Source organism: Pterocles gutturalis, unplaced genomic scaffold, assembly GCF_000699245.1.
Source record: "Pterocles gutturalis isolate BGI_N339 unplaced genomic scaffold, ASM69924v1 scaffold20954, whole genome shotgun sequence".
In the NCBI taxonomy this organism is placed as follows: domain Eukaryota; kingdom Metazoa; phylum Chordata; class Aves; order Pterocliformes; family Pteroclidae; genus Pterocles; species Pterocles gutturalis.
The window spans coordinates 82,566-110,252 of NW_010128759.1; the positions used below are offsets into that span (position 1 = coordinate 82,566).

Consider the following 27,687-nt stretch of genomic DNA (forward strand, 5'->3'; position numbering starts at 1 on the left):
CCGAGGACTCTGTGTCAAATAGCGTTAAGCCGTTTCCCCAGTAAGGACAGAGATGTATCTGCCAGTGGCCTTACAACACAAGCAGCCAGGTAGCAGTTTGTGGTACATGGAGGGGGATTTCTTTTTCCCAGTGTTTGCATACATTTTTGTTCAGAGCCTGATTATTCAGGTGTAGCATTTACCTTTAGGGGAATATACAGAACTAGACATGCTTCATTATTGGAGTAGATAACAGGTAAGAGCTTCTAGTCAAAGTTCTTCTGTGTCTCTCATTAATATATAGACAGCTGTAGAAATATGTACACAAAATAGGATACAAATGAAGGAAAGGATAGAGATTCAAAAGGCAGTTACAGTTTTACTGGTTGTCACTATAGGTGGGAAGTCTGAAATTTCCTGTTCTAAAACTTCAGTATTTATTTCAAAAGTTTGTTAACCTGCTATTATTCAACCTAACCTTTCTCTGCAAAGCAAATTTACCATAAACATACCATTTAGTAATCGGGCATCTTGTAGTCTGTTTAGGCAAAAGATATAATGTGAACCTTCATAGCAAAGTGTACTCTCAAGTGGCAGCAGTAAAATGTTATGCATTTTATTAAAAAAACACATCAAAGTGAAAACCCAAACTTAAATAACTTCTCATTAGTAACTGCTAGTGTGCCTTCATTATTTATAAATAAGTCTCAAAGAGAAAAACAAGTAGTTGATTCACCTTCCGTGCCCCTTTCCTTACATAGGACTTCTTGGCCAACAGCCATTTTGAGAACTTACTGATTGTGATTCTCAAACATTTCTCTCAGGTGGGAAGTTTCTCCTCACATTTGCTTACATTTTTATTGTTTTTTGAGACATGTTGGCATGCCCAGAAAAGCCTGCAGAGCATCCCTTTGCTCTTGCTTGGTGGGTTGGTCCCTGCCCTGATGCATTCTGGCATTATCACTTTTGATGAGTAAAGTACCTCCCACTGCTACAGGTTTGCTCGGACATAAGATTCCTCACATCTTAGGTGACTGCATTAGCTGAAGAAATACACGGAGATTTAGAGCAGGCAGTTTTGTTTCTGTAACCTCTCTGGGGAAGCCATTTGCTGTAAAGCTCTTTTCATAATACAAACATCATTTGGTTGATAAATGCAGTAAGTTCACTTCACTATTTTCATAGGGTCACATTCATTTTTGTATGTGAATGGCAGTTGGTTTATTTTCCAAAATGTTTGCAAGTCTCATGAGTTTAAGTATCCATCCAAATGCACGTTACTTGTTCTTTGTTATTTGTATTTGTTCTCCTTTAAAACAAGTAAAAAAACCCTTACCTAGAAAGAGAACCATATGCTGAAAATTTTTTACATAAATCATTTTGCTGATGCTAGTGATACAGAAAGAAAAATGTGTGATTTATAATAAGGAAAAATAATTTTATTACCAAAAAGCAGAATTTCTAAACTCTGAATGTGCATCTACACTAATAGGAAATATTGTATAGTTGGTTACTATCAGTGAGAGTGATATAGTAAAATAATATGAAGATCTATTTAGAAAAGCCCCCCAAGAGTCCCTGTTAATTATATTCACCTTCAGATAAATAGGACAGTGTATGCTACCACTTATCTTAAGAAGTCCTAATGAAAGACTGTTCATGCACATTGTGACTAATCCAAACTTGGGACAGCGAAAAATTACTGTTTGATGATATGCCTGTATCAGCCTTAGAAATACTACTGAATAGCCTTTTCAAAAGTGTGTCATATTAACATGCTTTTTTTTTCAAAAATAGTCACTTTCTAATGCAAAATTTAGTTGGATTTCAGGTACATTAACAAGTCCTTTCCCACCATCTGTTGAAGGCAGCACAGTCCTTCCACAGACACAGAGGACGTGTCTCGGCAGGGTGTGTGGAAGAGCAGGGTATAGACATCTGCTAGGTAAAGCCCTTGCCCTAACTTCAGTAACCCTCCTTTTCTTCATAGACACCTGGCTTCACAAAAAGGGAAGTTTCTTTCACCAAACCCTGACCTTTGAAACCAAACTTCCAGAATTCTTAGAGATAAAGTTATATGAACAACATCCATGAGACAACAGGATCTCCTGAAGCTGCAGAAGTGATGCATATGAGGCAGCAATATTCTCTTTCACTTAATGCCTTTTTCCAAACAAATCCAACACTCTTACTTTTGCTGTGACTGTTTGTAGTGTAAAACAGGATGAAATGTGAAAAACATTCCCTTTTGCCATCTACTGACGTCTTCCTTTCCTCAACCCCATGAGTCCTGAAATGTGCTTGTTTGGCCTTTCGTTTGTCAGGGATTTGGGGTTTGGTTTTGGGGGTTCTTTTTTTCTCATTTTGGTTGTAGAATCAAATGTTCCTTATTTTAAACAATAACTTATGTAAAAATTTCTCTCAACTGCTATTCTTAGGATTTAGTTATATAAACTGTTTTCTTCTTTCTTCTTCCTCTGCTCCCTATTGACACACAGAGTCCCCGGGAAATCTCAGCAGTGGAGGAGATGCTGAACTTGGTTTGAGTTCCATATTGCACTGCTCGCCCTCTGCATCTCTGGAAACTCATTTTCCAGTTGCTGCCGTGGGTGGAGTAAATGGCACTAGTGTTTCCATCTGGGATTCTTTCCACCTTGTGCCTTCTGTCACTAAGACAACATTTCTCTTCTGATTTCCCAGACCTTTTGTGATATGCTCATGAATGAAAATGGCAATGCTTGATATTTTCCTTCCTTTTTCATCCTGTCTCTTGAAAACAACAAAAAAAAATTCTTTTTAACAAGAGATAAACAAGTCTCATAGTTAAACTGGATTGAATTCATACATCTCTATATTCTACACAGCTGAACTCTTTCCTAACGTGTTTTGTTTTTTTTTTTTTAAACAAAACATCCCCCAGCTTTTCATATCTGAGATCTAAAACCACAGTGGATTTCAAGGTCCATGGAAAGTTTCCTTTTTTATTACAAGTAAGTGTAGTAGACAATAGGGTACGTACTGAGAGCAGCCAAGCCAGGCTTTTGAAACTGCCCTGTGTGCAGGACTGCACATCCACGTGGAAGCTCTAAGTAAACAACTTAGCTATATGCTGTTTATTCCACTTCTTTCTTTCTCTTTCTTTGCTAACACAGGTCCGCAAAGATTCTCGAGTTCTCAAGCCCTAGCTTTTGGATGTATGTAGCGTCAGTGTGGTTTCAAAATCACATGGTTTCCTAGCTCCCTATCTTATCCTCTGCCCAACGTTGCACAGTGCTGGATTGGCAGCTAGGATAACGAAAGGAGACAGATTGTGTTGTGCCACCTCTTTTTCTATTTCATGCATAAGTTGCCAACAGGATGTTCTTCTGTGTTTGTAGCACATTTGGTGGATTTGGGGCACATTCTTTGCTTCCTTTCTCCTCATTCATATGACCCTTTTTCAGTGCTTCCAAATGAGCTAATGTCTCTTCAACATGGACAAAACCAACCCAAGTTGATTAGGATGTCTATTGTTCTCTTGTTTTATTTGTGTTGTTGTTTTCTTTTTAATTGGTCTTTGTTCTGTTCTTTTTGTTCTTTTTTTTTTTTCAAAGCGTATCCACAAAGAGAGAATATGTAACTTTCTGCCCTAAATATCTCTTTTGCATCAGGGATGGATATTATAACGGAGCAAGGTGTAACAGCAGAACAGTGCCATGTCTCTGTCCTCACGAGCATAGCTGCATGCAGATTAGAGAAGCTCTATATTGCTGCAACTGTATGCCAGATTTGCTATTTGCTCTTGTTTGCATGACAGTATTTCTAATATACTAATATGATATGGAAATAATGGCACATCACAGTTCTTTCAATGTATTGTATCACTGCTTTATCATATTAGGCTAATATACTGCGAGAGTTGATAGCACCTCTCCATGTCAAATGGGATCCACTTCTCTTGGCACTGAACCGATTGGACTCAAAGGTTGATAAACTTATCATTAGAAAATTGGCACGACGGAGACTCAACTTCAGCCTCTTGCAAGCAACCTAATGGCCTCCGTTCAGAAAGTCAGTTCTTCTTGAATAACTTTGATGTTTATAACAGAGAACAGACCTGTTAAAGCATAGCCAACCATATGCCTGGATATGAGGCCTCCAGGAAGGCGTCAAAGGGCATGGCCAGTCTTTTGAAGAATGCACCCTTTCCACAGTGGGACTAGGCACAAAGTCAGATCCAGTCTACATGGAGCACATTTGCAGAAAATACTGCCCCCCGCACAGGAGAACGGAAGGGGAAGAGGGTCTTGGCAGGGGAAGGGCTTTGATGTCACTCAGTTTTGTTCTGCAGACCTCGAGGAATTAAAGAGGGATTCAGCTGTGGTAACTGTAAAATCCTGTTGCTTGTACTGAACTCCAGTGAACCCGTTCAGGCCAACCAGGCAGAGTCGTGTCATTTAAGCGTACTTCACATTAGTGAAGGAAGTCACCTTACTGTGTCATGCTAAACTGAGTGTATTCTGTCAAGTGGAGGTATGTACAGACCTTTCAGAGACTTCCATTTACCTAATGGTTTGTAATGAATTACCAGAGGGTACACTGACACTGGTTTGGATGATGACGGAGAAGATACCTCACGCTGAGATTTATTAGACTCTGCAGATAAACTCTTCAGTTCCTCTTTATCTTCTAGGACTTAAACATGTGAGTGATGCTGCCTGGCCAAGCAGGCACAAAGTATTCTCCGTATAACACCCAGACTCCAGAGGGCTGTTTTGGGGCCAGTATTTGTCTGGATGTCACTCCAAGTAGATTCAGATATTGTATTTATCATTATGTTCTGGGTCCCCTATGGGTTGATGTTTGCCTCTATCTCTGTGGTTAGAATGTGGATTTTCCTTAATATATTTGGCTAAGGGTGTATTGTAATAATGTTAAAGCTAATTACTTGATATTTCATACTATCTTATGGGGAGATACTTTTAAAAATGTATTTTGAAATGTTTTCTTTCTGTTTGCTCAATGTATGGTATTGCATTATGTTAATACCAATAAAATTATATATATATATAGTTATATATATTTCCCTTTTATAAAGAAGTAAATTATGCTTTTTTGCCTCACAAACAGGAAATGTGCAGTGAATAAAATTACATCATTCTGCCTTACAGCAGGTGACAAAGCTTATAATAGTTTTAATATTCTTTTTTGAAAAATAAAAAGTATAGTATGACATAAACTAGTTGGAAATTCATCAAACTGCATGTTTTGTGTTTCTGCTCAATGGGACTGTCACAAATCAGCCTAAATATTTAGCAATGTTGTTTTGGCATCTTTAATTTTTTCCAATCAAAAACATACACTGTATTGCTATTATTGATTACGAAACTGTACTGTCATAAATTTTTGCCTGTTGGCCAAATAGACAAGCACACTGAGTTTTTATGACTCTCTTGTCTGTAGGAATTGATTTTTAAATTTAATTTAGTGCTCTTTCCAACGCTTGGCAAAGGCAGAATTTATTTTTTACATAAGGTTGCCTTTGAAGTACCTGCCTCTGCCAGGGCTGATAAATCACTGCTAAGTACATAAAGTTTCTGCAACCTGAAGGATATGTCATTAAAGCCTTGTTGGAATGGCCTGCAACCCCAGCCAGTCCTTTACATTCTGTCATTAAATTCCGTAATTAGTTAGAGGTGAAATGTTTTGGAAATGAATTAGAGAAGCAGAAGCAAAGATGTGACTCTAAAATGTCCTTTGGCTGCCATTTGGGGTTACTCTGATGGCTTCTTTGCTGCTCGTAGCCAAAGGCCAGCATATATCTGCGCTGATATGAATTAGATCGTCTGCAGCTTCCTCTCTTTCTTTTCCCCACCCTTTCTAACATATTGTGTTGAGTATCTTTGTTTTGCAGAGGCATTCAGAAGGGCTGTAATTAGCAGTCCCCAGCATTTAATTGAATACACATTTGTTAAAATATTTTTCTGTATGCCTTAAAATAAAGTATAGAAAATGGCAGTAAATGTTTCTTTAATGAAGGCATTTGATTTATTCATGAAGTCAGGATTTTTTGAAGATGTTATTCTGGGCTTAATAAAGGAAATAAGCCAGCAAATTTTCAGTTTTGCCTTTGCGTAACCATTGTCTATCAGGGCTGATGTTCATTTTCTTTCTCTCATTTCTTTTGTGTGCAAACACATTCTGCCCAATGGATGGGGAACAGACCTTTCTTCTGTGACAACTCTTATTGCCAGTTTTGAGAGAGAGCTTTATGTTACGATGCATAGGTGTTCACAAGTTCATTATGGCATCTGATGACGTGAGTAATGTCTAGAAAAGCCACATGGTATTGCATTTCTCTTGTCACAGTAATAGCTTCTGTTCTCAAAGGTACTTTGAACTCTGGGCAGTGCTTATAGACCATGCTGGTGTGATGGGCATTCAGCAGCTGACATGGGGTGCTTAATATTTGGCAGTGTGTGCCCTACATAAATAACATGTAAATCACAGTACAGATTAATTAGTCTGGAATCTAATCAGTGCAGCTATCATAACATGTGCAATTATAAATCCAATAATAAACCTGAATATCTGAATAAATATGACATCTTCTGGGATAATGTTTTCAGAAGTATTTCAGGCCCGTTTCATAAGTGCCTCAGGAGGTGCTTCCCCAACAGACTGCAGTGCATCACAGAGGTAACTGAGCTGGCTATTAAATTTATCTGGCCCCCACCCACACTAATTTACCATGTTTCTTTTATGTTGAAAGTACGATTGAAATTCCCAAGTGATGCAAGTGCTTTCAAAAATTTCAGTCTCAGTGTTACATTTTCATATAAATGAGCAAACTTGGGACATAGCCTGAAGTAGAGTGTTCATTTTCTCGGTGGATGTTGCTCACCAGGAATACATACCCCTTCCGTTCAGGCTTGCTTTGAGGTATCAAGCCCTTAAGCCCTGACAGGCATTGCTGTTGTGCAAGCGTGACTGTGGCTTGATTCTGACTGGTGAGTAATGTCACTGGGTCCATATCATTTGTCACTTAACCTTTCGCAACTTCATGTGCTGTAACAACTTAGGTTTGTGAAAAAATATTTTCCTGAAGGAGTAATTGCTTCCATATATTACTTGTGAGATGTATCCGTAGGGACCTCCCCATCCTATTTAAAAGTCACAGCATCCCCAGACATACAGCATTTTACCCAGTTTGCTTCAGCTCACAGTTTACCTTATAAATACAAGAAGTTTTTCATTGTTTCTGACCTGCAGGGACTGAGGGGAAGAGTACCATCAAAATGTAATTGCTCTGTTTATTTCACTTCAACATTGGTAGCTTGTGGTAAAATTAAACAGCACTAATATCAATGTGTGGCACAGAAAAATGTCAGGATATCCTATTTCATTGTGTTAAAATTCTCCCAAAGAGTCACTAAAACCTGTTCAGCACATGGTTAAACCAATCTCTTCGTAGGCAGCTTAATGAGTAGAGTACTGTGTTCAAATACCAAAGGATGCAATTCTAACACCACTGCCAAGAAGTTCTGCCACTGATCAGAGTTCCCTGTTACTTTGGGAAGCTTTGGAGTTATGTCGTCTTCCTTCTTATGCCCTCTCTGAAATCACAGCCCACCAATATAACCTCATGAAACAGCAGGGCTGGCAGCAAATGAGGAGCTTCTCCCGATGCTCATTCGAGGTGTGTAAGAGCTGTCAAGAGGCAGCATGAACAGAGCGAGCTAATTATTCCCTCTGTCTGTGTTTTCCCTTCTCGCTAACATATTAACCCATTTGCTGGCACCTGTTCTTCATTGCTAAGTGAATGTTGAAAATGCCTAAATGTTGCTGTCGGCACAACAATGCAGATCTGCAGGGAGAAACCTTGAGGATGGATTTTTTTTCAATGCCAAGTTTAGCATCAGCTGTTTTAAATAAGCAATTCCAGTTGTGTGGAAAGCTGAAGAGAGGTGACTGACATGGGCATGAGACTTCTGGTAAGACCAGCTCATGTCCCATGAAGCCTGGAGGTTGGACATCCTTCAGCCTGCCGGCTCACAAACTGCGCTCTGAAGAGCAGTGGTGGCTCACAAGGCTGTGACAAGGTGTAGGCAGCTTGTCATTTAAATGCCATCAGAAAGGTGACCTGAGAGGAAAAGAGATTCACAGGGATCTACTCATCCAAAAAGAAAACCACTAGTGCCATAAATAGTTTACAAGAAGCTGTAGACCTTTGGTGCCACAGCAAAGGTTTAGCATCTCTCAGGCTTTGCAAAGGCTAGTGTTAGATCTTTTAAAAGTGGTTAGGGTACCTATCTGCTTCTGATTGAACTTGATTGTAGTGGAAAAAGCCTGAAATACCTTCAGAAATCTGTCCTGTGGGAGATGAGTTTTCCACTTGCCTGCACAGTACACTCTATTTCAAGAAGCCAATTTATGCTCATGCATGTGAGAGGAGAGGCAGCCTCATACCATTGGGTGGAAAACTCCAGCATATTGCAGAGCTCTGTTGTGTTGGTGCTTTCAGTGAACACTCTAGGGAGTATCTTTTTTGCCTGCAGGTTTACATAATGGGAGAGAATAGAAACCATGTGCAAGTATCCTGGTAATCCAAAAAGACTTCCCGTTTAGAGGAAAGGATGGTATAAAATGCAAATTTAATACTTGTTCTCTCATCCTCCAGCCACTGATGTTCCACCAAAACACATGGATCAGAGCTTGTTTTTAAACACTGCTTCTCACTTCCTTGACTCAAGACTTTGGGAAAAATCGTGCACTTTCAGGTACACGGGGCCAGAAAGGATGGAAGATTACACAATTCAGAAAAGGGCAGGCAAAGGGAAGGAATAACAGAAGGGCTGCAAAGGCCAGGCACTGCACAAGAAGCCCCCAGCTTTTCTTCAGCTTGCTTAAACTTTTCTTCACTCATGGAAAGCATTAATATATACATGTGTAGATATATACGCATACGTGTATATATATATGCACAGACATACTCGCATCCCCAGTCAGGCCTTGATTTTAACATGGCATGGGAGAGGACACAGGTTTCTATTTGTGCTTTAACAGGGAAATCTGCTCAATATTACCTACAGCACATGATCAGCAGCTGGCTTCCACATAGACCTGAACTGCGTCGCATTTCAGCTCCTGCCTGCTGTACCATGCCAGGCTTAAACATTGTGTTGCTTCCTCCTTTTCTCAGTAATCAGGGATGTGACTTGTAGTATTTTCCTACCAGGAGCTGACTTCCCATGCCACTGTGGCTCCCCCCATACCTGTGCAGGGGTGACCTCATACGCAGCACACAGCTGTGCAGACACCATCTCCTTGTAAACCTTTCACTGATTTCACCATTTCATTCCTTTTAGCTTGTAGTCTGGGGGCAAAGGAAATACCTAGCGTAGTCTGCCTGCCATCCATCCAAATAGTGTTAAAAATGACTGTAATTCCTGGTTCATAAGTGTCATCATAAGCACTTGGATATGTCTCCCTCTTGTGCAGTTTGGACTCTAATGATTAACCTGAACAGAAGCAAAGATGGATTTAAGCCTTGCACTGAGAAACCACCAACTACTTCTTTGGAGGATTTCTGCTCTCCCCTGCCCTCTAACAAAACAAAAACACACGTCCACTTTCCTTCCATCTTTCTCCTTTTTTGCCTTAAATATATGGAGATCCCTTCTGTCTTCCTCCTAACTGTTCCCCTGGGTTTACAAGCCCAGCCAGACTCTTGGACCCTGTGGCCATGTTGCGTTCTCTGCCCCTGCCTGCCTGTTAGCACACTTGGGCCACTGGATAGTCTGAGCTGGGGCTCGAGAGCTTGCTGCGGGAGGCCTCCCCTCCCCAAGGGATGAGCAGACATCTGTCTGCTGCACTGCCTACCAGTGAAACCATTGCAGGACCAGGTGGGTTTCCATAGACCTGTTAGTTAGACATGGCACACCCAACATGTTGTGGCACAGGAAGATTACAAAATGCTTTGTTGGTCCAGGGGTTATATCACTTACTAGTTAGCTTGTGGCAGACAAGCTTCTCTGTTCCCAATGTAGATGCATAAGTGTCAAGAAGGCAAAGAAAAAAAAAAAGAGATTTGTGCATCAGGGCCTGTTTTGTCTAGCTTGAGACCATTTCCCAGAGGCCTCTTTTGGTGGAGCATTTACTGACACTCCCAGGAAGTCTCCGGGAGGCTTCAGACAGATGCCTCCCCTGTGCAAAAGGTGAAGCAGAAAGGTGTAAGTCTCAAACTGGAAGCAAATCTTTGGGATTTGTAGGGGGGAAATAACATATGGCAGCTGTTTAATAACATAATTAAGGATGCATTCTAATAAAATTGCCTCCTTAAGATCCTGAGAAAGCTGAACTGAGCTGGTTCCTCTGACAGAGAAAGTGATCTCACCAAAAGGAATGAAAATGGGAGTTTAAATTTCAGTGGAGCTGGGGGATTTCAGTCTGACTGTTTGTGCCTTGTTCACTCTGTCACAGACTTTGCAGCAGCTCAGCTTTCTCTGGATTTGCAGAGGGTGGTAATTTTGTTCAAATGCAGGGCTAATTGCAAGTAGAGGAGTGGGCGTGCATGAGAGGAGTTGCACAGTGAAAGAAAGCACGTCACCAAGCTGTAAAGGTAGCAAACAGCAAAGAGGATAGCAGAAAAACAGAGAATGCCATCAGGGCAGCAGCCATGTCCATCAGTCAGGATGAGGAGTCTGAAGATGACAGGATGAGCCTGGGTGGCATTAGGAGGCACTAGTAAAGCACAAAGGGACCTCAAAGGAGAGCTTCAGCCCTTGAAAAAATCAGACCTTGTCAGCACAGTGGGTGACAAAATTTATGATTAACTCTGTTGTACTATCTTTGCTTAGGCAGTGATGTGCACTCATAGTCCCCAGTGCAATCACTGGTTCCTCTGGTACCTCACTGAAAGAGGAAGACCATGCAAGCTTCCAGTGGCTTGAGCTTTTACAGGGAAAGTGAGTCACAGAAGCACAGGAACCTCCAGTGAAAATTACTAGAGATTATTCCATATATTTAGAGCAGATTTATGACAAATGTGTGCCTAGAGATTCTCTGTGTCCAGAGAGCAATGTGTTAGCCAGCTGGCTTGCAACAGTGACCTTCTGCCTGGCCTAATTCAGTACAATCTTCCTGAATTGTCAGTTTACATGGACCAATCATCTCTTGATCCATGTAAATACCAGTGTTAACTGTTTCTCACTTTTCACTCAAGTGTCTGATGTTCTTACTTATTGCTCTTAGGATCATGGTTTATAAGAGGCAAATAATGGAAAGATAAATAGCCCAACAGAGCCAGGAGGTGGTTACACTACATCATGGAGCTCAGGGTTTGCTCTTTTCAACAACATACGACAGCACAGTGTAAGAGATCCCAGCAGCTTTTCGTGAATGCCAACAACCCAAACCATTCCTGACCTCTTAGAGTTTCACCCACTCAGCCACAATCTCCAGCTCCCTCTCCTGAGAAAATGTAAAAGTAGGTACAAATATTTACGGCGTGTTAAGAAGGGAGGACAGAGTAAAAAAAGCTCAGAAACTCTTCCTTGTGGAAAGCAGAAGAATGAAAAATAACATGCCATTTACTACACTGATGTATTTTTTATCTTCTGAATTTAATGCAAATGGCTTTGCATTCACTTGAAGACACAGCAGAAGCTTCATTGTTACCAAATTTCATACCTGTGTATTCTCCTATTTGGAAGATAAAGTTCTGAATTTAGATCCCGTGTGCTGCAGAGTTTACACGGCTTTATTTCTGCTCCAGAGTTACAGAGCTGTTTGGGCTTGGGTGGGGCAAGATACAAAACTATTGCTGCAGAGAAGAGACTGTCCTTTTTAGCAGGATGTGGGTACAGTTCCCTGACAATGTATTCATGGAAAGATGGCAGCCGCGGAGAGGCAACCTGTGACTCAGCAACCAAGTGAGGGTGGAAAGTAACCTGCTGCATTGGCTGCTGTTCTGAGGTCATCGGACACGTTTTTTACTTGAATAAGGCATTACCTCAGGCCTTATTCTTCCTTAAGGAGACAGCCCTGCTGTAATAGCATGACTTGCATACAAATCCACCAATTTAAAAAAAGAAAATATGTTTTAAGCTTAGCTGTATATGTAATCAAGTACCTCTGATGCTTTATGGTGCCAAGGGTTTCACCAACACCTACAGGAAATCAATCAAAGCCTTTAGCAGAAGGGTGAGGGAGGGGAGATTCGTGTATAATCTCATTCCCACCTACTGAGAGCCATTGCGAGCAGCAGCACTACCACCTTCAGTGTTTCTCTGGAAAATATTAAGGGCTTGCGATGTCTTAGCATGATGCCCGCCGCCCTCTCCCTTGCCGTGGGTGGAACATGGTGGCGTCTTGGCCTCTTTGAGCTTCCCCAGCCTCAGCAGCAGCGAGACATTTAAGGGAAGGGGCCTGCTGTTTTTTCTTCCCTGCTCTTTCCTTTATAGCAAATCCCGTCCTCTTTTTCTATGCGCTGCTCATAGTTACAGCACGGAGGCAGTGAAAGAGCCTGGGGGAGGCAGCCCCAGCTGGGTGGAGGTGATGTGTGGATGCGTTTCAAAGACCTGCAAAAAAAATGCCTAACCCTGCCTGCATCGTGCCACTGTTGTTCTGCACTTCTGCCCACACAGCCTCAGAGCTTTTCCGCTTTGGGCAAGGGCAGAAATCCCCTGTCTGCAGTCCCTCTGAGGCCCAGGCTGAGCAGCGGCTGCCTGCCCGAGGAGGTGAGCCCTGTGGAGCACCAGCCCTGCAGAGCGCCCGGCCAGTGGCGTGGGGAGGGAGGGCAGCACAACCCCCCCCAGCCCAGCGTTGGGACCCACGCGGGCCGTGCTGCTCCCAGGCTCATTAAAGGTACTTGCCATTCAGGATTGAACCTTGGGGTTGACCCCAAATGTTGTTCTTCTCCATGGTGGGGACCATTCATGTTTCAGGCAGCTGTGGGTTTCAATGGCAAGCCTGGATGTGGTGGCCAGTTGCTGGTCCAGGCTCTAGATCACCCTAGCAAAGTAAATTGAGATGACATGGAGTCGAAGCACTGGCTTGCTTCTTCAGCAGAGTGTCCCTGTACTAATCCCCTGAGGGTATAATGTGGCAATGCTGCTGGGAAAAAGAGACCCAAGGAAAGATCTTTTTTGCCTTGCATAACAAGGGATAAGAGAAAGAAACAGATGTAATGTACTCCCCTGTCAGATCGAGGTGGGTTTTTTTCTCCCTTTGCCCTTTAGCAAATCACTCCCATTCCCCAGCTGTCAGACTCATAGACTTCAGTGTTGAGCGATATGAACTGATAGAGAGATCTCAAACATCTCCTCTCATTGCTGTGTGGACTTTTAAAGAAAGCATAAAAATCAAGACCGCAGGGGATTTTAACCAATCTTTAAGTATTCAGCTACTGAATGTTTTGCCCTTTAACATATTAGATGTTTTAATAAGAAAGAAATCGGCAAGAGAGAGAAATGCATCTCATTTCTGTTTAAGTCCTGGCTGCCCCTTACAGTGATGAACTCAGCTCTGCAAGCAGGGTGGCACACAATGGGAGGATTTAGGGAGCTCTGTACAGACCCACAACATCTCCACGTCTCCATCAATAAAAAAACCTCTGACCCTTCTTCAGTTCCATATCTCTTAAAAAAAAAAAAAAAAAAAAAAAAAAAAAACACACAAAACACAAAAAAACCCAACAAAAACAAAAAAACCTGCTTTAAAAACAGCTGCCCTCTAAAAAGGGCAAAGGAATAAACTTGTGAGAGATATAGCTGGATTAGTTGCTAGCTGGAAAATTATTTGTGTAAAGATCTATACAAATGCAAACACTTTGTGGTGGGGTATGGAGACTTGGGTCTCTGGAGTTCTTGCGTGAGCCTGAGGTGAGTAGTTGCCATGCTGCATGTTATGGGCTTGAATGGGAGGTTGCCTCAGGTAGCTCCTCGTGGGCTGGAAATGTCACTTCTAAACACCAGCTGTCCACCCTGTTGGTGCTTGATAAAAAACCCTCTAAACACCTGAGGAGACTGAGGTTCATTGCTTATGGGTACTTTAGTATGTGCTGAACTTTCAGCCAGTGGAGATGGCAATGTCTTGGTGCAGGGTCAGTAAAAGTTCAGTTCGTCTTGAAACCAAACAGCTGTAGCCTTCCTACAAGAGCTTTCATGAAAGCATCACGCAGACGCGGTCACATTGGTCACACTATGAAAGCCAAGACTGGGTGGGAGGGTCTCAAGGGCTCTGGAGACAACTGGGAAGCTGTGCACAGATGGTGGCTGGCTGTTGTGTGTATGGGTGTGTCGGTGTGCGAGGCACAGCAAGGACAGAGCTGCCCGCCCTGCCGGCTGGCTGCTCCCCCAGGGCTGCCCGGGCTTCTCCTGGTGAGCACACAGCTCATCCTGGCACTTCACTGCCACTTCCTAAGTTTCTACAGAGTCGTCAAACAGTTTATTTTGGGCGAAATGGTATGTGAGAAGTTGGAATGTTTTGATGCTTTCTAAATGAAGCATTTTGAAGCTCATATCAGGGTAACATTTCATCCCCAACCTTTGTTTGATTTCGGTTTTAGAGAAGGACAATTTTTCTCGTTTATTTTTTCCTTTAAAATGTTCCCAGTACTAGTTAGAACAAATATTTTAAAACCTATAATAAATAAATAAATAAATAAACCTATAAAGCAAGCAGCTCTGGTTTGGTTTGCCATGCTGCTGGGTCAACTGTCATGAATGTGCTCTTACGTCCAGTCCATGGTCTGCTGCTAGATAATAGTAAGGTAAAAAACCACCACAAGTGACAGTATTACTGGCTATTCAACAACATTCTTGAGTGTCAAAAACAAGAGAGAAAAAGAAGTGGACTTTTCTAGGAAAGAAAACAACATGTCATTCCAAGGCCAACTTCATAAACATAATCTTGAATGCCATATCAGCGCTGTCAGGCCGAGATCCAATCCCTGATTATCTTTCTCAGCAGGCTGCTTCCAGGGCTTCCTTTCCTTGTAATAACAAAGTCACCAGCATATCTAACTGCAATACTAGAGATATGATTTTTGACAGTATGTCACTGTCATGTTACTAAACCTTGTACTATTTCTCTTTTTTTTTTTTTTCTTTAATTTCTTTGCGGTCCAGACTTTACATTCTTGAAAGTTTTTCTCCCTTTCTCCTAAAGGCAATAGTTAGCGAGAAGGAGTAGTTGCAATCACAGCACTTCTTTTATGGAACTTAGCAGGTGTGAAATGTTCTCCCTGTGGTCTAGTTAAACCTGTTAATCGTTTTGCAAAGGTTTTTGACAGATCTTCCTATAATCACGTTAATGACACATTGTTACTTTCTCTATTTTTTCCTCTTTTTTTTAAATCTTTTTCTGTTTCTTGTTACAGTTGAAACTATAGAGGAAAAAACAGCAGACTCCTTGCAAGATTTGTACAGAGCCTTGGAGCAGGCCAGCCTATCTCCTTTAGGAGAACACCGGATTTCCACTAAGCTGGAGTATAAGAAATCTTTTATAAAGAGATGTAGCGATCCAGTAGTCAATGAAAAACTGCACCAGCTGCGAATTCTGAAAAGCACTTTAAAGGTGAGATAAAAGATGGAGGAAAAATCCAGCTGCAGGGTTGGATCGGACTTTATTGCATTCGGAGATTAATTGTGCACACCTGGAGACCAGACTGAACCTGGTGTGAGAAAAAAGCAAGGAAGAGATGGGAAAACACTGTTTGCAAAGCAGAGAAAAATGTGCCTTGGGAGAGCAGTCAAAGTGAGGGGATCAATTTTTATTTCTGCAAAGATAAAATCTCAGTCAGCTGCTCCTCCTCTAGCTAGTTTAACAGAATTTGACACCAAAAGAGACCTTAATACCCTTTTTGTCTCTGAACATCATTGCCATTTACCAAAACACACACACTTTGCAATTTCTGAAGTCTAAAGTTAAGCCAAGCCAGCCTTTCAGAAGGGAGCAGTACCTTTTACAACGCTTGATTATTTTCTGATTGCTGAGCTTGTCCAGGAGGAAACTGTGTGCTTGCTTTCTGCGTAAGCTGATAGGATCATTGTATTTAATCAGTAGGATCGATTAAATAAATAGATAGTAGTAATGATAGATTTGAAGATTTTCATGGTTATTCTAAATGTACTACAGCTTATTTAGCCTCCCTGTCAGCTTCTTTGTTTGTTATAGCAGTTTCAATTCTCTCCTGATAGATATTTCAGCAAACAATATGCTGGATTTCCCCAGGGGCCCTGTTAACGATATTAAATTACTACATTTTAAGTCACTAGATAATTGTACAGTGGATTTTGTAACAGCTTTCATCAAAGAGGGCTTTATCAACATTAATTAATTTAGTTTTCTGTCACCTAGAGAAGCATTTAAGCAATATTATTTTCATGCTGTGGGGCTCCCATCCTGAAAAAATGTACGTGTGCTTAACTTTCTGCACTGTATCATCTTATTGAAGGCAACTACTACTTGTAGTATTATCTGGGTATGTGAGTCTTTACAGGATTGGAGACCAGCAGAAAAAGTCAAGATACATGGGCTTTCCACATGATTTCTACAGCATGAGAAAAGGAAATTAAATCACAGTACTGTCAGACATGTCGGGGTGGCAGGAGGTTCAAACACTTTCTGTGCTTTTGCAGCATGGCAGGATCTCTCATACCAAAACTGTGGTTCGGTATCAGCAGCTTGCTGCCATGCTTCATTGTCTTTCTTGTTAGCATTTATTGATACCTGAGCTACATTATGCCAACAGCTTCCTACAAATGGAATTGCTTTCCTCCAGGGAATTCCAAAAAAACCACAACCTCTTGACCCAGCAGATGCCTGTTTTTGTGCTTCTCTGGGACTTCTTTCTTTTGGACCAAGCAAACACAATTTGTTCATTCTCTGTCTGTGAGCCATATTTTCTAAACATGTCGCCATTGTTGTTCAGACCTTGATTAGTATAAATAATTCTTAAAGTACATGACACCAATAATTGAAAATGCAATGGCAGCAAGTACCAAAGACAGATAATTGCTGTTTCTTGTGTACAGCAACAGTGTAGAGTGACATGTGCCTGCTTTGTAATGGCATTATGGTAACTCATGACAAGTTTCTAGCTCCATTATAGTCCAACATTCCACCTCTGCTATACTACTCGTAGTTATGTCTACCTGTAGCTAGTGCTTTTACCTAATCAGTTATTCTTTCTTTTTATCAGTGCCTTTGATTTCTCTTTCCTGAATTCAGCCAATTGCACTAGCCTGTTGGAGTTGGTGTGAACTCTCCTGGAATTTATCAGTAGTAGCCTGAGACAGCCCTCCGGATTGCTTCTAGCTCTTGTTGTTCATAGGCTCTCTGTTTCATCATCTAAGTCCTTAATGAAAGACCCCTCTGCTCTCTTTCCTGTGACAGAACACAAAACCATTCTTGTGCCACTGAGTGTGAGCTACCTGGCTGGTAGTGCAGAGGTGTGGGTACCAGCCACAGTCTGTGAGAAGCAGGTTATGGTAGTTCAAGCAGAGACATGGTAATCAGGAGTTCCCATGGTTTAATTTCCACTGGACATTCTCAGCTTGCACCTCTGTTTCTGAAAATTAGTATTCTAGCACATAGTGTTAATAGGCTACTATTTACAAAGCATGAAAAATACCTTTCAGCCTATTATTGGTGACATCTTTGACCCTTCTGATCTCCTCTCCCACCAACATAGAATCATAGAAGGGTTTGAGTTTTAAAGGACCTTACAGATCATCGAGTTCCAACCCCCCTGCCATGGGCAGGGACACCCTCCACTAGACCAGGTTGCTCAAAGCCTCATCCAGCCTGGCCTTGAACACCTCCAGGGATGGGGCATCCACAGCTTCCCTGGGCAACCTGTTCCAGTGCCTCACCACCCTCACAGGAAAAATGTCTTCCTAATATCTAATCTAAATCTACCCTCTTTTGGCTTAACATGGACTGACACAGCTTAATATTTCCCTTTAACATGCTCCCCAGAACGATTTAACATACTCGTAGTGCGGACATGGAAAATGTGAGTTAGGAATGAAAACTGTGAAACCCATCTGGCAGGGAGGATAGAGGGGAGGTTGCTAGTGACAATACCATTGGAGAGGTAGAGGAGTAGTGCTGGAAACTTGCATGTTTAGCTGTGTTTCCCAGGCTTAAGTGTGTTGCATCCATCTTCCACCACCTGCAACAACCAGTAGTGGCTACGGGTATATCAGAGGTTTACTCTGATCTGTACCGGCTGCCTGTCATCTCTCGATAAATCACTGGCCAGTGATTATGATACAGCCACATCCCCTACCCCAATGACAGGTAAGGAGGTACCAGCAGTCATGTTAGATTTTGCCTGGTTTTACCTTCTCTTTGCAACCACAGTGGTAGGGGGAGGTTGCAGCCAGCCATCCCATGGCATACACTAGATCTTTAATTAAGATGAGTTATCATCAACATGGGGGTCCTTGCACAAGCCTTTGCAATGTAGCTCTCAGATGTCCCCACAAGAAGCCTGGTAAAAAAGGCTTAGGTGAGAAGCCATCTGTCTGCGTCCCACGCACCCACGCAGTATTTCTTACGCTGATCAAGAAGAGCAAACAGATGGCACTTCGTCATGTGAAACCCATCTTGAGAAATGCAAGCAGCTAATAGTAAACAGTAAAGCTTTTTCTTGAGCTGAACAAGGGGTGAGGAGGAGGAATAGGGACTGTTTCCAAGGATGCTGGGCAAGGCAAGGCCAGCCCTGGCCCTGCAGGGTGATGTCTGATGCCCAATAGGAAGGGCTCCTGTTTGCAAGCAGTCATATAGCAGTCAGATAGTCCCCCTGGTTTTAGGGGCTCCATGGCTTGAGTTTGCTCCCCCTGTTCTCTCCTTCCACCCATGTGACTGATTTTGCCAGCGACTTATTGCTCGCACTGACTCTTTGCTTGTTCCTTTTCTCCCACAGGCCAGGGAAGGAGAAGTAGCCATTATAGATAAAGTTCTGGATAATCCAGCTTTGACATCTAGAGACTTTCAAGAATGGAAACAAATGTACCTTGATCTCTTCATGGACATCTATCAAAGCAGCACCCGGAGGGACTCTGTTAATGGCTCATCTGAGGTTGATGCACTGATAGCCTCCTTAGCGCACACTCACTCTTACATTGAAACACATGTATAAACGTCTCCCTCTTTCTCCATTTGCTACACTTCAGCCCTTAAGTGCATAAAGTAGTTTTTATATCAATATGTGAGAGCTCTAGTAAATTATATTTTAATGTTACTGAGCTGTGTGAAGTAAACCTCCAATGGTCAATGATACCATGTCTCTAATGAAGATTTGTATATTTTATATGCTGCCAACGCTCCACTTGTGTTTACTTTCTGTGAAATAACAAACATGAAATTTAGCTATTAAAGAAAAGTATTTAAAAGCATTTTTGGAAGACTGTGGCTTTCACACAGGAAGTTCCACAAGCTAAAGGTTTTGTTATCGAAGGTCAATTTTACAATGATATTTTATATGATTCCAGTATTGCATTTTTGGAGTGCAGGTACTATTTTGGTGGTGGGAGAAAAGCAATTTTTATATTTAATGAGAAACTCTAGGAGTTTTCTTAAATAATAGGGGAAAAATGTAGTGCGGTGATTGTGTTTCAGTTTTGTTAAACACACAGAAGGGTGAAAATCAGCAGACAGAAATGACTAATGTGAATTTTAAGTATCAAAAGGTTAAGTTTTATTTCCTTGTGTTTTTTCAAAGCCTGTTGCTAAGATTTGCCATCAGTGCAAAGAGATGCTGGTTTGTATCCTAATTAAGACCAAATTATGTGTTATTTGTTGCTTAATCACATTTGGTTGATTTTTTAAAAATCAGTCACGGTACTGTCATTTATACTGCTTTTGTACTGAAGGTATCAGTATAATGTGCAGATTTTGCAAAAGAGAAAATGTAGACCTTGAACATCCTTGATAGAGGCTTTTCTCTTGCCCGGAAAAGCAGCAGTGGAAAAGGCTCCCAACGAAATGCTGTGAATCTGAGAGGCTTTGAAAATTCCCACAATAGAAAAGGAATTAATGGTATTTTTCAGGTAGTCTGTGTGTTTTCTGAGCTGTGAAATTTGTCCGCATTATGTGCAGGGAAAATGTGTGATAGGAGCAGAGCTGAGCACAGAACCTGAAGAATAACTGAGGAGTAAAAAAGCCTCTGCTTTGCTTTTGAAGGGGAGGAGAGGTCTCTGGGTTCTGCTGAGTTCACAAGCCAGTTAAAATGCTTTAAACTTCCTTGGGATTTGAGATGCGCTGGAGACAACCCAATGAATATGAGTAGAAGTAGGTCCTTAGAGTTGGGCACGTGCCAGGAACAGGAAAGCGGGAGGGAAATCTGAAATCACATGTTTACTTTTTATGGGCTTGTTTTCAAAAAGTGATCAGAGCATGACAAAAAAATTCTCCTGCTTTTCAGTATTTTTCTGCAAGTTAGGACTCAAGACATGATTTAATAATGCTCATGTGAAAGGGAAAAGACTCCTTTATACTTTTTACAGTGAGTTGTACTCTTAACCAACTTTAGACTATTGCCTGTACAGCTCAGTGAATGTACTTTAAACTTTATGAGCTCTGATATTTCCTGGCAGTTATATCCATGAAGGGATGAAGGAAAGAATGAACAGATTTATTTTCTATCTTCTTTCTTTCTTTCTTTCTTTCTTTCTTTCTTTCTTTTTATTCCTCTCTCTCTCTCCCTCTTTTTCTCTCTTTCTCCCCTTTGTCTCTTTCTTTTTCTCTTTCTCCCTCTCTTTCTTTCTTGTTGTTTTATTGCATTTGGATTGCAAATGTTTTGCAGATTTTGCACAATTGTACAGAAGAGTGGCCTTTCTGTAGCCCATTTTCAGTAATCCTATATTCAAGTCAATATGGATGACAAATCATGTATTAACGTTTGTATAGAATTCTGGATCCAGTGTAATATTTGTACCATTAGAAGAATATTGTTTGTATAAACTGGACATTTATTTACTGCATGGGTACTGACTTGTATATTAAATTTGTGAGGTTTTTGTAAATTTCTCTTAAAAAATGCTTGACTTGAAATGGATTGTGCTATTGTTCCAAGCATTTAGATTCTCTTGCTATTGTTTTACTGGACCAAAAGTAAATATATTCATATTAAAAACTCTTTATATCTGATGGATGTATATGCACATTGTGTGGTTGATTCCTTGTCAAAACCAAGGCAGTTCAGAAGACTTAGATCTGTTGCTATGCAACAGCTATTCTGCCTGCACTTTACATTAGTAAAGTCAGCTTGATTGCTTTAAAGGTGAAAATTAAATATTACACTTTTTAAAGCTAGTCTAGTGACAAAGAACATGTGTCCAATCCATTGTGCTGCCTTCTTTTAAGACTATTAAATGTTCTTCTATATATATTTTTATTGTATTAGCTCTCAGTCTAGAAAGGGAACACTGTAAAATGAAGTACAATAAATTTAGCTTTTAAATGAACATTTGTGACTCGATATTCAATTTACTCCATACCAAGCGACTCTGCAGCATCTGACCATTTTGCCTGCATTTCATAGATCCACCTTAAAGGACTCCTATAATCTCTGCCTTCAAACTCTGCCAACATGGCCAGAAAGATGTAGGACTATTGCTGTTTCGTATGTAGGCAGACACTGAATAAAGACTTCTGAAAACCTTCAGTTACCTCCCTGCCCTTTGTACTCTTTGATGAAAGTAAACCTTTTGTGACTGCAGGATTCTCTCGTGTACTAGTTCAACAGCTATGAAGAATTTTACCATTAGGAGCAGGTACAATAAAGCAGCATATGCTACCGAGGTAAGTGTCAAGGCATTAGTTACAGACACTCTTGTAACATGTTTCTTAGAGCCTAATAATAAGTATACCCATTCAGCTCTGGCCGTCCAAACTAACACAAGGTTTGGATACAAAAGAAATGTACTGTACTGGTAGTGTGCGTCTTGAAAATAATGCAAAATAAGCATCTGAAAGGCATGCTACAACAAAGGCTGCTCAGAGAGAAATGGCTTCTACCAATCAGTTTTAAATGATGGCCGTAACTGAGTCTACATAGCAAAAAATCCGTGCTTTCTGTCCAGTAATTTCATGCGGGTTAGTTAAGATGTTCCTGCCTGGTATGTAACATATCAAATAATACCTTTTCCTTGGCAGTACTTACTATTAGTTCTCATAGACATCAATTTTCTAGTCTTCATACAGCTCACTTTCATTTTGCTTAGCCATAGCATAAAAAAATCAATAGCACTTACGAGCTGGGAAAATTACTTCTGATTAAGAAAACAGAAAAGGTGGATTATATTTTTTAACCTTTGAAAAATCTGACTTGCAACACCTGTTAATTACTATCTAGGTATTACTTTTCAAAAGTCAAGGATTACTGTTCTCACTCATCGCCTCTAAACGGGCTACTTGCTGTGTCCTTCCTCAGTGAGATTGACTTCCAGCTCCAGAAATCCCAGCACCTTTTCCCATGCTGGAGCCAGACTTTCTTGCCTGTTTCCACCAAGCATATAGCTTATCAAAGGAAAACCTCCACTCTGTCACATTCAATGCCATTGCAATTTTCTTCTTCTTCTCCAGGACCCCCTGCTGATTCATCTCCTGGGCTGATCATTCCTCAGCATGGCAGCTCAGCGGTTCGGTGGCCTCTTCTGCTGGCTGTCGCTGTCCTGCTCATCGGCCAGTTCAGGGAGTTGCAGCACCGCGCACTGCAGCCCACACCAAGGCAAGGGGGCTTTGCAGATCTCTTCCCAGCCGTCGTTGTCGATGTCATAGCCAACCACGTCTTGCGTGGGGACTTCCTGTGAGTTTTGCCATTTCTTTCCCCCGATAAGAAGAGCCGTTTCCTCTACCACTGCCAGGCCGTAGCAAAATCGATCATAGATCAGTGGTCTTAACCGAGTCCATTGGTTTTGATCTGGGTTGTATCTTTCTATTTCAGAGAATGGTTCATATAATCCTAAAAAGGTGAATATGGCATCTCTGATTGTTGCCATCTGGTGCCCAAACCTAGCAATGCTCATGGGGGCTTGTTTCATCCACTGCCCTTCAAGTGAGCTCAGAGAATATACGTCCTTGCTTGTGTTGGCTGTGTCTGAGTACTTGCCACCAGAGATGTATATAGTATTCTTGCAAATGGCACTGGCATGACCGTGCATCTTGCAGGGCAATTCCCTGGCCCGTGTCCATCTGTCCCTGCTGATGTCGTACACTTCCACAGACGAATGCAGCGACCCATCCTCACCCCTTCCACCAATGGCAAAGATATCCTCGCCTAGGACACAACAAGAAAACTGACATCTCTTTTCTAGCATGCCTGTGATCTGGGTCCACGTATCGAATCTCGGATCATAACGATGGACCTTATTCGTAACCGATAAGATCTTCTCAGTTTTAGCATCACCCGGGGCACCACTTTCTATTTCCCCACCCAAAACGTAGAGGAAGTTCCCCACCACACACACGCTGTGGTTCTGCACCCTGTCCCGCACCTGCGTGAGAGCTCGCCATTTGTGATTGTAAACGTCGAAGGCCACCACATCGGTGACAAGCCCCTCACTCGCTGTCCCTCCCCCCAGCAGAATAATCCGAGTTTTCTGGTTCCTCAGCGTGGTGGTCTTATCCTGCAGGACAGGCTGTTTGAAAACAGATGTATGGTAATTTATTGCTTTAATGATCAAGCACTTGATACCTGGGGAGAGGGGCACTTCTGACTGTGTGTAGGTTTTTCTCAGCTCTTCCACCGGGATGAGGCCATACCTTATGTGCTCTAAAAGGCTGCTAGCATGAGCCAGCCTGGATTTATCCTGCTTCAGCCATAGCAGCACAAGGTTCAACAGGCGCACTTCTTTCACCATGGAGAGATCTGGTGATTCAACCACTGCTAGCAAAGACCTGAAGTTCAGCTCGAGCAATCCTGACAAATCCAAGTCCAGCAGCTTCCACAGATTACTGACAATGTATTTTTCTGTTGCTGCTAAGGCTTCTGGCAGGTAGAACTTCCTGGCCACATTGGCAGAGAAGCAGCAGCTTTCCAAGGCAAGGTTGTTAACTAAGTACTGATTGCACAAGCCGATAGCATCAGTCACTTGCAAGTAGGTTGCAGCTTCCAAGGTATCTTCCAGGCTTTCAAAGGAAAGGGGCAACAAGGAAGTGTAAATGAAATCCAGGACATGCTGGAGGCCGGTGGGTGAAACAACTTGCAAATGAATTACACTGGCTTTAGACTCTTGGGTATAACTTTTGAACATGGCTCGGAAATAGTCGCTGGAGCATGCCAACAAGGACTTGTGTGCAGGAAACTCATCTTCCTTCACTTTCAGGAGAATATCGCACAGAAAGCCCTCTGCTCTCAGGGTCTGGTACTGGGTGAGCACGGCGGTGCAGTGTGCTTTGCAGTAGGAGAGGAAATAGCTCATGACAGGCAATGCAACCCTTTCCCCTTGAGTTATTAAAGCAAAAATGCAATTAGATATTGAAACAGCTGCCCTACTCAACAGTCATAGCTTGAATGCCCAGCAGACCTCCAGCTGTTAGAGAAAAGCTCAACCAAAAAAAAAAGAAAATCAGTCTCTTGCCTGGCACGGGGGGACAGTTAGTCGATTCGCAGTGAATTCAATGCATTCCTTTACAGAAAAAAACAGCTGAATGTCGTAACAGCTGTAGGATGCTTACTTTTCTCTCCTCCGTCGCTCGTGCAAGGATGAATGGTCCACGGTTGTGCTGAGCACTTGCTTGGCTGGCCATCAGGTGACAGATGAGGGAGCTAGATGACAATCCCACCAAATGACACTTTGTGTCTGCTCAGCCGTCGCCCTCGACCCTTCTTGCTCCGCAGGCAGATCAAATAGATCCTCTCTGGCTGCCAGCGCATGGCTCTGAGCAGGCACAGACGAGAAGGGAGCACTGGCTTTTCTCCTCTCTTGTTTCTATTTCAAACTCAGATTAAGTGTAGACCTCGCCGCCCCTCAGACAGCAGCCCCCTTTTCATCCTCTTTTCGCGCTCTCTTAGGAAGCCTCTGCTGAAGATCAAATCAGCGCCTGGGGATTATTACGTGAAGATTTGCTAAACCCATAAATCTTTGCCCGACAGGCACTAAGACAACCAAAATATCATGATTAGTCACTGGTTCGATTTGACATGCATTTCTGGGCTCTTCGCTTCACATGACACCGCCATAACTCACAGCTACCAGAATAGCTGCAGGCACATCCCCTCGTCCCCCCACCCAGCAGCCGACCTCAGGCAGGCAAGCGGAGGGGCCAGGGACTGGGCGGACAGATGGAGGAGCTTCCACCGACAGCCACAGCCAAAGCAGCTGACTTGGAATGACCTGGCTGGAAATCACAAGGGTAACACATTCGCACAAAGTGGTGACAAAAATAGATTCCCCCAGTTCAGCCGTAACAAACCGAAATCTGTTTATAGAGGAGGCTTTGCATAATTGTGCGCTCGGTTACCAGCTGGGGACAAACCTGGAGCAGCCGGGGGTGGGCCGGAGCTGACTCTCTCTCAGCTTTCTCACTTTCAGTTTGTCCCAATTAGAAGCACGTATATGGGGATTATCCCTGATTTTCACCTAGGCCCTTTAGGATCTAATTTCTACCAGGAATAGTCGTTCTGGGCAGGTTACACTTTTTGACCTCTTAAAGCTTGCTTTTATTTTTCTTTTTTTTTCCCTGCGTAACTCTGGGTGGAGGTGTTCAGGAATCTCCTCCTGACACCTTTCTTTCCAGGTCAAACACACTCGGGACTTGCAAAGCTTGACAGAGTTGATAAATGCCACAGTGTTTTGCTGCATCATGAGCCAGCAGACTTGGAGGCAGAAGAGGATCCCTCAGGACTGAAAAAATTTAACTTCTTGCTGAAACCAAAGGTAAAACCTTTTTACTTTATTTAATTGTATTTATTTATGGGATGTCATGAAATTCTGGCTCACCCTTGTAATTAAAGGGTGTTTGGGAGCTGGCTGGATCCTAATGTGGATCATGCATTCTGTGTGACTGCTCTAGTGACCCTAAGCTGTCTTGCTAAGCAGACTGATACCTACACATGCTGTGCTCTGTTTGTGGGGAAGGACACCAAAAGCATCATTCTTCATTGCTGTATGGCTCTGAAAATTGATTTACTGCTTGAATCCACTTTCCTTCATGACATTATAGACCATAAATCAGAATCTTGCTAAAAAATCTTCCCCCTTGCTAGCAACATGACATGTACAGGCAGTGGGGATGAAGGAAGAAAGGGATGCCTTGTTTCTGTTCCCCAGTGGCTTTGCCTATGGCCATGTTGGGACAACTCTGAAGTATTTCAGATGTTGTTAGCAAAGCAGTGCAGCTGAGTCCCAGCTTCTGGTTTGATGCTTTTCCTGTTTTGGACAAACCAGAGACCAGGTACCCTGGCAGCCGTGCATGCTGGTGATGAAGGACCAGGCCTTAAATGCTCCTGCTCCTAAAGATACTGCTTTCCCCAATTTAATCCCATAAGGTACCAGATTTCAACAACACAAGGTACAGATAAACCTCTACTGTTTCAAAACAGCAAGCCGGCACTGCACCATCGCACCTTCCCCAGGGGACTGAGTGATGAGCACAGGGGGGCACAGGGGCTGCACCTTCAGGGCAGGCTTGAGTTTGAGGAGCATATCTGCAGCAGTTCTGGCATAAGAAAGTCCTGGCACCACATCCTCTTTGCCAACAGTCCTTGTCCCCCATCAACCCTTTGCCTGTGCTGCCGTGATGGCTGAGTCGGGGGACTGGGAGGTGACACAACCCGGAACTGATGCTCAGAGAGGAGGGAGAAGAAATCCAAAAGTACAGAAGCAGAGAGGTCTCTGCAACCCGGATCAGGTTCTCAGCCTCCCAAGCAGAGGTGGTGCCCCAGCCCAGAGGGCGGCACAGGCAAGCCGCTGGCTGGGCAGGCAGCTGGGGACCCACCACCGGGAGAGACCCTTGGCACATGATGCCCACCCGATGCACAGACACTGGACTGGTCGTCTGTTGTTGAGCCACGGCCACCAGCCCCCCAGCACTGGTAAAGGGCTTCATGCATGATGGTAAGCCATAGAAGCTGGAACTGAGGAGACATAATCAATTAAATCTGACTCCCTCTGGATCCAGATGAACCAGAAAGGGGTCAGAGATATGGCTTGGGCAGCTGTGGGCATTGCCAGCAGTGGCTAAAACACACTCGCTCCCCGCATCACTTACAGGCAAAGGCAACATGTCTTTTCCTCCCCTCAGAAAGCCTGTGCCAGTTTTGCTAGCACACGTAAAGTACCAGCACAGCACAGAGCACAAGGACTGCAACTTCAGGGAGGCCAAATGAAGCTCAGGCTGAACATCCGTGCCTGCACCCAGAGGGGTGCCGTGTTAACCAAACTGGTTGTGCGTCACTTGTTCACCAAACGTATTCTGTGCACAGGTTGCAGTTTATATGGGTCAGTTGCCAGCTGATTACAGTGCATTGCCACAGGAGCCAGCACTGATTTAACTGAACTGATTTAATACCGGTGCCAGATAAGCAGGTCCTGTAATTGTATGCAGATTTGCTGTGCAATTCCCTCTCAAATCTACTTCATCTTCATGGCAAGCCAACTAATAGAAATAATAAGAATCAGGATCCTTAAAAGCTGCTTATTTGCCCAGAGATTTTTTTTTCTTTCACTTATATTTGAAGTAAAGCCAAACCCTGTCCCATCGCTTGCTCTG

General features: G+C 42.6%; 2 protein-coding genes across 2 annotated transcripts in view; one reads left to right on the forward strand and one right to left on the reverse strand.

Annotated features, from left to right (window-relative positions):
• The window catches only part of CNKSR2 (connector enhancer of kinase suppressor of Ras 2), a gene marked incomplete at its 5' end in the record, with an annotated part of 92,548 nt that extends 73,437 nt beyond the window's left edge, over window positions 1-19,111 (forward strand). The window contains 2 exons of the mRNA XM_010079748.1: window positions 15,341-15,537; window positions 18,896-19,111. Coding sequence (XP_010078050.1) covers window positions 15,341-15,537; window positions 18,896-19,111 — 413 coding nt within the window. The remainder of the gene's footprint in view (window positions 1-15,340; window positions 15,538-18,895) is intronic.
• Window positions 19,112-22,607: 3,496 nt separating this feature from the next.
• KLHL34 (kelch-like family member 34) lies at window positions 22,608-24,395 on the reverse strand. Its single transcript, XM_010079749.1, has one exon. The coding sequence runs from the start codon at window positions 24,393-24,395 to the stop codon at window positions 22,608-22,610; it is 1,788 nt and encodes a 595-aa protein (XP_010078051.1).
• Window positions 24,396-27,687: the final 3,292 nt, after the last annotated feature.